This window comes from Sparus aurata, chromosome 14 (assembly GCF_900880675.1).
Source record: "Sparus aurata chromosome 14, fSpaAur1.1, whole genome shotgun sequence".
Classification (NCBI taxonomy): domain Eukaryota; kingdom Metazoa; phylum Chordata; class Actinopteri; order Spariformes; family Sparidae; genus Sparus; species Sparus aurata.
In genome coordinates, this window is record NC_044200.1 from 23,198,778 (window position 1) to 23,211,478 (window position 12,701).

At 39.5% G+C, this 12,701-nt stretch overlaps 1 protein-coding gene across 1 annotated transcript; it reads left to right on the plus strand.

Annotated features, from left to right (window-relative positions):
- The first annotated feature begins 7,361 nt into the window (after window positions 1-7,361).
- Window positions 7,362-8,935, plus strand: LOC115595943 (G-protein coupled receptor 4-like). The gene is made up of 3 exons (XM_030440790.1): window positions 7,362-7,535; window positions 8,157-8,344; window positions 8,440-8,935. Exons 1-3 carry the CDS (start codon window positions 7,362-7,364, stop codon window positions 8,933-8,935), a joined length of 858 nt encoding a protein of 285 aa, XP_030296650.1.
- The last annotated feature ends 3,766 nt before the right edge of the window (window positions 8,936-12,701 follow it).

Sequence of the window (12,701 nt, forward strand, 5' to 3'; positions counted from 1 at the left end):
GAAACAGTAGGAGAGACACAGACACACCTGAGGGAGAAGCAGGTCTGTCATGGACGTGCACGAAAAAACAAGTGCGTTGCACCAAATGGGTGCCCATATGGTGGCGTGTTGGGTTGTGAGCGTGCGCCTACATCTAAAATAATGGCTTTGGGCGCACTGAAGACTATATCTATAGGCTATATCTGAAACACACACGCGCTTAAACCAAGACAGCAGCCAAAATCACCCAGGAATGAAATAATTTTTGAATCCAAATTTGATGATTTTCGGAGCTCCCTCCATGCTGCCTCTCCTCCTCTGATCCTGTCGGCCACAGTGCCACTCTGGCACACACCGCGTCATACAGTGGCACAGGGCAAAGTATCAAAAACAAAACTAATGTCTCAAGATGCGCAAAAGAAAAAGAAAGAAAGAAAAGCCAAGACTTTCGAGTCATCTGTGTCAAGTCTAACTCAAGTCTCAAGTTATGAATGCCAAGTCAAAGTCAAATCGAGTCTTTCATCAGTGTTAATCAGTAAGTCTCAAGTCCTCAAATTTGCGACTGGAGTCCGACTCGAGTCAAGTCATGTGACTCGAGTCTATTTTATTAAAAATCATCAAAAGTCCAAGTTATAAACCTGTTTATGTATTTATATATTTTATTGATTAAAACTCAGAATTGTATCATAAATGTCATAATTAAGTCATAATTATGACATAAATATACTCAAAAAAACAGAATGTTTGGAACTATTTGACCACTAATTGGTGATTAACACAATACGTTAAATAAGGATCACAACTAAACTCAGGTATTGATCAGTGTATGGTAGGGAGAAAAACTAAATAATAGGTTCCCATGGTTTGTCTAAATAAGAGCTAAAATGAATGTGAGATAAAAGTTTGAAAGAGTTAAGACAAAGGACATAATTATGAGATAAAAGTTATATTATGAGCTAAAAAATGTAAAGTATTAGATAAAAGTTTTAAAGTATGAGATAAAAATCCAAAATTATGAGATAAGAAGTAATTACTGTGTCATAAAAGTGTCAAGAAAATATTAGGTGTGGAACTATTTGATGCAACATAATTATAAAAAGTTAAAGGTAGCTCAGTTGGTAAAGTGTGAGTCACGTACAAAGGCAGTGTCCTCGCCACAGCTGCCCCCGAGTTTGAATCTGACCATGTCATTTCCTGTTATCTCTCAAGCTTACATATGATAAAAAACAGTTAAAACTAGGGATGCACCAAGACCAATACTGGCATCGGGTATCAGGCCGATCACTGCGCTCAAATACAAAAATTCACAGATACCATACTCCGATACCATTAGGCCATACATTGCATGAAATTAAAGATTATTTAGTTGATGTTTTCTGTAAGTCTATGTTCTATGATTGTCCAAAAACCATTACAAATTAAAGCACAAAGCAGCGATGAATGGGCCCTCGCAGTCCGTGTGCGTCGAGGCATGCTGCCGTCAGGGCTTGTTCATGCTTCTGTCGGTATTAAACAATGTACGCTGAAGGCAAAAGTAATCCCTGCAATCTACATAAAGAACAAATAATGAGAGGACTACCTCTGTGTGACCCTGCAGACTGTTTAACAGAGGTTTGTATCCATTAGCAAGGCAGCACTGCCCTCTGGTGGAGAAAGTCTGTCCACTCAAAAGAGAAGGCATTCCAGCTGTACTTTCGTCATTTTGCCATAAAAGCGGCACCATTTTTTGGAGTATCACAATTGTTTTGATAACTTTTTGTCAGGTGGGTCCACATATGCTACATGAAAGTTTGGTACAATCAGTCAAATCGCCTAGGTGGAGTTCGAAAAAGAAAGTTTTAAATTGTTCACAATTTTGCGAATGGAAAGCAAAAGTGGTCATGACCTACATCACACAATTCAGCTCAATTTAGGAACACATAGATATAAGGTTATAAAATGTGAGACATATTATGTGGGAGTTAAGGGCCAAAATCGCTTTTGCATTGAAAATAGCACCATCTGCTGGTCATATACCACCCCATGAACTTCAATAACAAGTGGTACGGTGTAGCCACAGTGCCAAATATTATATTAGACTGCCACCAGAGCGCCAACTAGTGGTGGATCGTCAAGTCCTTCGTAAGATATCCTCAGGAGGGCATTGACAATAATTGTACCAAGTTGTACCAAAACTGATGTGGAGATATAAAATACTTCAATTTAAAGAGCGCCACTTAGTGGTCATTGGCCAAAATTTTGCACAGAGCCTTAGGGACTCCATGCTAATGTGGAGATGTGCAATACTTCCTGTTTTGACTCAAATCTAGAGGAAGTTATTATTTAAAAAGTTAAGTATTCTTTGGAAAATCAAAATTCTTTTAATAATATTTTGTCAGGAGAGTGCACAGATGCTGTGTGAAAAGTTTGTTGCAAATCGGTGAACTTGCCTGGAAGGAGTTGGAAAAAGTAGGTTTGCGACATTTTGCAAATTAGCAGCAGGTTCCCTGCTCGGGCCCTAATAATAGGTTCCCATGTTTTGTCTTAATTAAGAGATAAAACATCTTAAAGAGGAGATAAAATTATGAGATGAAAGTGAAAATTATGAGATAAAAATACGAAAATATGAGATAGAGGTCATATTATGAGCTAAAAAGTGATAAATACTGGATAAAATAAATTGTTTGAGGTCATACTTGAGAAAATAAACCCTCATAATTTATCATAGTTGTCACAATTAAGACGTTAGCAAAAATTAAATAGTAAAATAACAAAATCAAAACAGAAAGTTTGGAACTATTTGACCACGAAGTGGTGATTAACACAACATGTTAAATAAGGATCACAACTAAACTGATATACTGATCAGCATACGATAGGAAATGATTAGAGAAAGAATTATCAAGGAAAAGTCAAAATGATGAGATAGAAAGTCATAATTTTAAGATGGAAAATAAAAAATATGAATTGTTTGGTTAAGGCTATGTTTTTCTTCGTTAGTTTGTTCCTATTTGGCAGTAATGGGCTTCCATGGTTATTTCTGACAGCACAAAGGACAGTTGGATTACTAATAGATGGATAGATAACTTTATTTACCCCCGAGGGGAAATTAGGTCATAGTGTAAATGTGTCCGACCACAGTTGGTGCAAACATTTTCATATTTCGGAGGAAGTTCACAACATGTTTACATGAACTTGTTCACTCTTACCATTGTTTTCCTGGATGCAGACGACGAAACATCAGATGCTGGTGAAAGGACGACTTCAGGTGACGTCTCTCAGCTTTCAAAGGTAATTTAGCCAACTTTATTTTGCTATGTTGATTAAATTATTGTTATTGTTAAATAATGCTCGTGAAACTGTATGTGGAATGTGTTAAAAGCAGACTGTAGGTGCACATTATATCATGATTCAAGATACATTTTTTATTAATTTGGTGTTATTGATCACGTAACAAAAACAAAAATGTTGAAAATCAGAAAATCATTAGAAACACAAAAACAATCGAAAAATGTATTGAACCAAAAGAAACTGACCAAAACATTATTATCATTATCATCATTATATCATGAATGTTTCTGTTTTGTATCACTTGTTAATGAACAATGAATAATATTAGAAGTAAAAGTTTTGCACAATTTGATCTCTCAGCAGGTTTCACTCTGAACAATGGAAGATTTCTACATGAACACCTCACTGGACGAAAGCTTTAATGACAGCGACGTCACCTTCAGTTTCTCTGATGACACAGAAGTTTTCTTCATCAGGGATGTTCTGACATACATTGTCGTTTCTATTGGACTTCCTCTCACCCTTGTGGCAATTTATGGTCTGTATTTTCTGGTATGTACTGCACATCATGACCCAGAATCCTTCATTATCTGCCTGTGTTGTATCTGATATCAATAGGAGCCCATTCAACCAATTTCTGTGGTATATCATAATTATGAGATTAAAACTGTTATAGAAAGTCATAATTGTAAAAGTAAAAAGTCATTGGTTGACAGAAAAACTCTATTATAAGATTAAAATGTCATAATTATGAGATTAAAACTGTAATAGAAAGTCATAATTGTAAAAGTAAAAAGTCATTGGTTGACAGAAAAACTCTATTATAAGATCAAAATGTCATAATTATGAGATACAACAACTAGGTTATTGTGTAAAAGTCATATTCTTGTGATGGTCAAAATTATTAGAGAAAAAGTCAAAGTGATGAGACAGAAAGTGATAATTTTAAGATAGAAACTTGAAATTACGAGCTAAAAAATAATGGTTTTGATTAATAATAATAATAATGTCATGATCACAGGGCTGCAGTGTCTGTGTGTGGGTGTTGTGTTTTTGTGCTTGTGTGTTTGTCTGCCTGCAGAGGTGCATTGGAGAGCTGGGCGGAGCTGCAGCCTCCGGACCATCACACGCACCGGCAGCAGATCTACAATCACCGCCCGCTTGTAAGCCTTGGTCATCGCGCCGCCTGTTGCCAGATGATTTCGTGAACCACACGTGGTATATGGCTCTGTCCCTGTGTTATAACTCCAGTGTTTCCTGAATGAAGACTAATATCAATCTGTCTCCAGTGTCCACCTCAGTGCCCACCACTCTGCTCTAGCGAACCTCTGCACCTCTGCAGCACCGCACCAGCCCAGCGCTCCTCCGAGCGACCCGTCACTACACGTCCCTTCAGCCCGGCTGCAGCGCTCCAGCCCCACTGCCTGCGCACCGCCCGATCTGCTCCCACTCCAAGAGGCCAAGAAATGGACCCGGCGGACCCATCATCGATCGCCCAGGCGCTGAATGCTAAAGGAGCTCTCGTAGGGAGGCATGACCAAATGCTCCAGCAGATTATGGAGGCCCTCCAAACTCTGACAACCAACGTCTCCCAGCTGGGCCAGCAAGTCTCCGTGCTATTTACCCAACCACCAGAGTCTCCATCAACCTCCTCTGGCTCTGTGAGTCAAACTCCCGCTACACCTGCAGCCCTGCCCTCTCCATCCACCATCAAGGAGCCATTTGTGCCCCCACCAGCCCACTAGCTATGCCTCTGATAAATCCCACACTATGAACTTCCTGGGAGGTAGAGCGGCACAGTGGGGGACCGCGTTGTGGGAGGGGGGTTCTAGTATTCTCGACTCCCACGCATCATTTGTAGAAGAGATGAAGAAGATGTTTGATCATCCAGTTGAGGGTTCTGTGGCAGCTAGCAGACTATTCACACTAGGGCAGGGGTCTCAGTCTGCAGCAGAGTATTCCATTGAATTCCGCATTCTGGCGGCAGAGACCGGCTGGAACGAGCCTGCGCTCATAAGCTCCTTTAAACGTGGACTGTCAGAGAATTTATAAGATGGGTTAGCAGCCAGAGAAGAGTCAACAAATCTGGAGCAACTTATTTCTTAGCTATCCGTCTTGATAATCACTTAAGAGAGAGGACAAGAGAGAGAAGCTCCAACAGTCGCAGAGTGTCTATCGCCACCCCAGTCAGTCCCCGCACACTCCCCCAGTCCCAATGAACACCTCACGTCCCTCTGGCGCTCCCAGCGCTCCCTCTGCTGGTGGGGAGGAACCGATGCAGCTGGGGAGGTCTCGCCTCACGCCGGAGGAACGGCAACGCCAAAGAGCCCTCCAGCTGTGTATGTACTGTGGCCAGGCTGGTCACTTCCTCGCCCTCTGCCCTGCTTTGCCAAAAGGTCCAGCTCGCCATTGACAGAGGGCACCTTGGTGGGCCAAACATCATCCTGCCCCAGCCCTTTAGTTTGCATAAATCTCCCCGCGTCGCTCCAGTGTACTCATGATTCCATACCCATCCAGGTGTTTGTGGGTTCAGACGATAATTTCATTGACAGCACCCTGGTCGCACAAGCTCTCATCCCGGTAGAAACCCTCGACAGCCCCAGAACTGTGAACACTCTAGACGGGCAGAGGCTGGCAGTGATCACATGGCGCACTTTACTGATCACCCTCATAATCTCTGGCAATCATCGGGAGGTAATTCAACTGTTCGTCATCCCTTCCACCTGTTCCCCGGTGGTCTTGGGACTCCCCTGGCTGCGACTTCATAACCCCCACATAGACTGGACCGCAGCTACCATTTCCAGCTGGAGCCCCTTTTGCCACACTCATTGCTTCGCTCTGCGATTCCCTCAGACGGGGCGAAAAATCCGCCCGCGCTCAAACCCCCTGATCTGTCACTAGTGCCTCCCGTTTATCACGACTTGTCTCCTGTATTTTGTAAAGAACGTGACCTGTCCCTGCCTCCTCACCGCCCATACGACTGCGGAATAGACCTGCTCCCTGGTGCCACTCTCCCCTTTAGCCACCTGTACAATCTGTCGTGCCCCAAGAGGGAGGCGATGGAGGAGAACATTAACAGCTCCAAGGCTTCGGGTCTCATTCGTTCATTCTCTTCTCCCCTCGGTGTAGGGTTCTTCTTTGTATGAAAGAAAGATGGCACACTACGACCCTGCATCGACTACCAAGGATTGAACGAGATCAACACCTAAACTCAGGCATTGTAAAAACAGAAGTATCCTTGAGCAAGCTACCTGCCTTCGCCTTCGCCCAAAGAGATAACTGGGATTGGCTCCAGCAACCCCCGCGAATCCTTGATAAAGGGGATGAAGCAGTTACATCCCCGTGACCATCACGGATAAGATGATGAGATGAGAGTAAAAATGATGAGATAGAAAGTCATAATTTTAAGATGGAAAACTGAAAATTGTTTGATTAATGCTTGTTTTTCATCATTAGTTTGTTCCCATTTGGCTGTAATGGGCATCCAAAGATATTTCTGACAGCACAAAGGACAGTTGGATTGTTATTAGATGGATAGATAACTTCATTTACTCCCGAGGGGAAATTAGGTCATGATGTAAATCTGTCCGACCACAGTTGGCGCAAACATTTTCATATTTCGGAGGAAGTTCACAACATGTTTACAGGTACTTGTTCACTCTTACCATTGTTATGCTGGATGCAGACAACGAAACATCAAACGCTGGTGACAGGACGACTTCAGGTGACGTCTCGCAACTTTCAAAGGTGATTTAGCCAACTTTTTTTTCTATGTTGATTAAAAAGGGTTAAGTAATGTTCGTGAAAGTTAATGTGGAATGTGTTAAAAGCATACCGTTGGTGTACATTATATTATGGTTCAAGACATTTCTTAAATTAATTTGGTGTTATTGATCGTGTAACAAAGACAAAAATGTTGAAAATCAGAAAATCATTGGAAACACAAAAACTGTCAAAAAATGTACTGAGCCAAAAGAAACTGACCAAAACATTATTATCATTATTAATATCATTATATTATGAATGTTTCTGTTTTGTATTACTTGTTACTGAACAATGAATAATGTTAGTTATTGCACAATTTGATCTCTCAGCAGGTTTCACTCTGAACAATGGAAGATTTCTACATGAACACCTCACTGGATGGAAGCTTTAATAACAGCAACGTCACCTTCAGTTTCTCTGATGACACAGAAGTTTTCTTCATCAGGGATGTTCTGATATACATTATCGTTTCTATTGGACTTCCTCTCACCCTTGTGGCGATTTATGCTCTGTATTTACTGGTATGTACTGCACATCATGACCCAGAGTCCTTCATTATCTGCCTGTGTTGTATCTGATACTAATGGGAGCCCATTCAACCAGTTTCCGTGGTATATCATAATTATGAGATAAAAACTGTTATAGAAAGTCATAATTGTAAAAGTAAAAAGTAATTGGTTGACAGAAAAAACTCTATTTTAAGATTAAAATGTCATAATTATGAGATAAAACAACTAGGTTATTGTATAAAAGTCATAATCTTGTAATGGTCAAAATTATTACAGAATAAGTCAAAGTGATGAGACAGAAAGTCATAACTTTAAGATAGAAACTTGAAGTTATGAGCTAAAACATAATGATTTTGATTAATAATGATGATAATAATATTATTATTATTATTATTATTATTATTGTTGTTGTTATTATTATTATTATTATTAATTGTTTTATCAAGGGTATGTTAAACTAATGGGCAGTAATGGGCTTCCACAGTTATTTCTGACAGCACAAAGGACAGTTGGATGAATAATGTAAATGTGTCTGACCACTGACAGTTTCTGGGCAGAACATTTACATATTTTGGAGGAAGTTCACAACATGTTTACAACTACTTGTTCACTCTCGCCAATGTTTTCCTGCAGGTGCGAGATGATCATGTTGCTCCGATCTACGTCATCAACCTTCTCATCACAGACCTCATTCAGCTCTGCTGCATGATTGCTTGGCCAGCTCGAGATATAAGTCATCTAGTAACCCTCATCTTCATTTGGATATACCACCATTGTATGGGGGCCAGCGTTTGCTTCATGGTGTGTGTCGCAATGGAGAGGTAACGATTTCCAGTATGTCTGTAGGTATTTATGTGTCTGACCATTTTTTTACTATAACATTATGAAGCTCATCATAGATCATCTTGTATTACAGGTATTTGGTTATCGCCCACCCACTGTGGTACCGCTTCAGACGAACCATCAAGAGCACTGTGGCCATCTGTGTTGTCGTCTGGGTCCTTCCTGTTTTCATGTTAGCATTTCCAAATGCTATACCTTACTTCTTTCTTCTTCCCTTCCCATTGTTCATATTCTTCCTGGTCGGGACTGTTAAAGCTCTGTCTGCTTCCATCTCTGTACCCTCTGATGAAAAACGACGAATTGTGGGAACTTTGGTTCTGGTGCTGCTTATTTACACGCTGTTGTTCCTGCCCCTCATCATTTCGTTCCTGGTAGTGGGAATTGAAAGTCTCATCAGTCCGTCTTCATTCCCTGTCCTGCTGAGTCCCCTCGCAGACTTATTACTATATGTTTTCATGAAGAAAGGGATCATAGACAAGTTTTTGGCCTCTGTGTGTTGTTGCAGAATGGATAGCAATGATGTCAGCAGAATGAAGAGCAATGATACATCAGTACATCAATGTGAATGACGACAACATTAATACAGTCGGCTTTATGTAGGCAGCAATAGACGGGGAGAGAGAAAGAGAATTAAAGGATAGAGACAATAAAGAAACTGTCATCTACTAACATGATTTACAATAATACTCCTAACTGTAGATTAACCTGTTCAGGGACCCACATCATTACAAAGCTTAGATTCTTGTGATTCTCTTCATGAAAAAACACTTTGAGGTAAAAAAAAAAAAAAAAAAAAAAACATCAGCAAGGTACAATCAACACCAAACCCATAAACAAACTTGGGCAAGGCAAAAAATATATATATTTAAACAACAGCAAACACATCTACATTTCTTTTAATACTATAATTTCCTAAATTGTATCATATGGCAACTTCTTTGTTAATGTCACACTCCTGTTTAAATTATTTTTACAGTTATGTTAATGACAGACGACAGGTGTATGTTTTTTCTACAGCTAATGTTTTAGATAAACACACAATGTTAAAAAAAATTCACAACTAAACTCAGGTATTGATCAATTTAAGAAAAGAATACAAACAAAATACTATGTTTTGTCGTAAATAAGAGCTAAAATGTGTTAAAGTTCATAAATATAAAGTTAAAGAATTTGAGACATATTAAATAACGACAACAAACGTATATTGATATTGAAAATGATAAATATAAGGTAAGAGGTTCTCATTATGATTTAGAAAGTCACAAGTATGAGACAAAAACTCAATTATGATTAAAAAGTCAGAATGATTAGATAAAATTCAGTTATGAGATAAAAAGGTTTATTATTAAATAAAAAGTTGAGATTGTAAGATAAAGTCGTGATTATGAGAAGTCAAAATTATCAGAAAAAAGTCAAATGACACACAAAGTCATCATTTGAAGATGGAAATTGTTAGATAAAAAATGTATAAGTTTGACATTTTATCTCATAACTATGAATTTTTTGATCCAGGGTACGTTTTTGAAAAAACGACAAACAACAACAAACCCGCTCACAAACTTGCACATACAAAGTTTGAACAACTTACCATTTGTGGAAGTTTCAGTTGTGCATCAAACTTTGTTGAAATTGTGCAAGTGTGTGTCATTTTAAGCAGTAACTATTATATAATAATAGAATGATAAGTAGGTGTTAGCATTTAGCCCACAGAGGCACTCACATAGCTCTGTCGTGTTTTTCTGCTATAGTTAAACCGCACAAAAAACAAAAACAGTTGAGCTTAATTAAACTTTCCTCTTGTGTGAATGTCTTCAACAAAGACGTTTTTTTTAAATACAGCAATTTTAATCAAAAACAAAAAAAATGTATATTTCCTTTAATGCTATATATGTACAAATTGTATCCCATGGTAGCTTCTTTGTTGATGACACACTCCTGTCTAACTTATTTTTACAGCTATGGTTAGTGACAGGTGTGTGTCTGTTCTACAGTAAATAGAACATGAGTGTCATTTACCTTCATCACTGCTGGCCTGTTGTTTGACATGGAAACATTTGTGATTGCTAATAAAAGGTTCCTTGATCATATAGTTGAATCAGCTGAGGGTTCAGTCACTACTCAAAGCCTTTGAGGTTTCTTTTTTCTTTTTATTGTCAATCGTCTCGCTGTTTTTGGCACTACTTGTTCTGTGACGTTATGTGTGTCGCTCTTATCTTTCTCATATCAGAATTTTAAACCGTCAGAAAGAAGCAGAAATGATCTTGACAGAGTTAAAACAAAGAGAGCGAGTGAGCATCTGAAACAAAAGGAGAGAGGGAGAGAGCGGTCCCAGATGCTGAGTAGTTCTTCCCTCCCTCCTCCTCCTTTCTGCTCAGCTCCACCCGGCTCCCGGTGCCCTGAAGGCGGCAGCAGAAGGACGAACCCAACGCACCATCTGAGCCCAGAGCAGCCGGGAGGCACTTCATTTACGCTACAGAGCCTCCCTGTTTACACAACACCCTGCAGCGCACACACTCATGTACAGCGGTTTGTCACTCTTGTGAGGACTCTGCATCGACATCCGTTTGGTTTCACTTCGACCACATAGAACCAGATGTCCTGTTTTATATCCGCACAGTCCAGTTTCACATGTTGAAAAGAAATCTGGTTTCTTTTCTTATATTGGCCTGAAATTGATTTTGCTTGTTGTTGCTCAAATTGCTTTATAATTTAGTAACGAGTCAATCCCTGTACACTGAATTGGATTTTTTTTTTTGCACTGATTAGATCACTCAGTGAATAAAAACTGGGGCCGCGATGAGTCAATTACCTGAGACACATTCTGCAGGCTGCACATGGTGATGAACGAAATCACATCTTCAGAGTCTGCTGAGAAATAAAGAGTAAGAAATTGTTACATAGACAGCTGGTAGGGGCTATATTTTGCCGCTCACAGTGGTCTTTCGAAGTCGTATTAGAAATAAATCATTGATCTGGCCTGTTATTTCGCCCAAGGTGAGGGGTTTAGGAATAAGCAGCAAACAGGTGAAATTATTCTAACAGAAACTATCTGGTCCAGTTTGAAAATAACTGTAGAAACACAAGAAAAGCAGGAGTCCTTTTGCTTTCTGAAACTGACTTGTTAGATGACACACTAAATGTTTGCACGTAACATTTCTGCAAAAGGTGCTTATGTTCAAATTTCTATATGTCATCATCCAATTGTTTTTTGTGCTTAACATAACCAGACCATAATTAAAAGGTGCAATTCTCAAGATCTGCCTCTTTCTTTTTGTGATTATTTTTCTTTTATTAAATCTTTTTTTAGGAGTACTATTATCATAAATAGTACTAAATCCGTGTGTAAATTCGTGTCATTTGTGTGCAAACTGTTGATACTAAGTCCACAAGTTTTTTTAAAGTCGTCCCGGTAATTTGCTTGCATCTTTTCACTAAAGATTAGAAACATCTACTGCAGCTGCTGTTAGTGTTAGGTTATGGTTTAAGCAATGTGAGGACCCAAATGCAGACACACACAGGAGGCAGGAAATGGATGAACAATTAGCAAGCTTTATTGAACAAAAGCTGAATGAATACAAAACCAAGGGATCCGGGATACACAAAAAGCTAAAACTAAAAAGCTCAAACAAAGTGCAAGATGAAGCAATTTCAAATCAAAAAGAGAAGCAAGAAACCAAAACCAGAAACATACCAAACAGGAGACACAAGGAACAACAGATCAAGGCAGAGTAACATGGAACAAGACAGACAGAACGAACTGTCAAGGACACAGACACACTAATGGTGGGATGAGGAACAGGTGAGGTGAGTGAGGAGCAGGAAGGACAGGTGAAGTGATGAACAAAGAAACACTGAGAGGGAAAATCACACAGGAGGAACTGAAAAGCAAGAAGAGATACAAGAGGGCATAATATCAAAATAAAACAAGAAAAACAAGAACAAGAAGACACTGAATTATAACATTTAGGTCGCTGATTGTTGAAAACCACAGGTGTGTTTTCCACAGCAGCCACAAGAGGCGACAGTGAGCCTATCCTGCCTCATCCAAACCCAGACGACGATGAGATTTCAGCTTCACTTATCTGTCGCTGGAACACCTGTGAATAAAGCAATCAGCGTTTGAGTGTGTCCATATTAACGCAGCTTGTTTTCCCGGATCCAAACGATAAAGTAATTAAAAAGTTTGCCTCTGAGACAAATGAATGTCTGAGGAAGAGAAACACTCTTCATCACTGTCAGCAGAGGAAGAGGAGGAAGAGGAGATGAACGAGCAATACTGTTTTTATCACTGCCGAGGGAGAGGGAGGAGAAGAAGGGTTTAGGAGGTGAGAAAGA

Bases quoted from the DNA above. Each gene is read 5' to 3' on its own strand.
- LOC115595943 (XM_030440790.1), top strand. From the start codon at position 7,362: ATGGAAGATTTCTACATGAACACCTCACTGGATGGAAGCTTTAATAAC. The intron at 7,536-8,156 runs GTATGTACTGCA...GTTTTCCTGCAG, and splicing joins TTTATGCTCTGTATTTACTG to GTGCGAGATGATCATGTTGC. The intron at 8,345-8,439 runs GTAACGATTTCC...CTTGTATTACAG, and splicing joins GTGTGTGTCGCAATGGAGAG to GTATTTGGTTATCGCCCACC.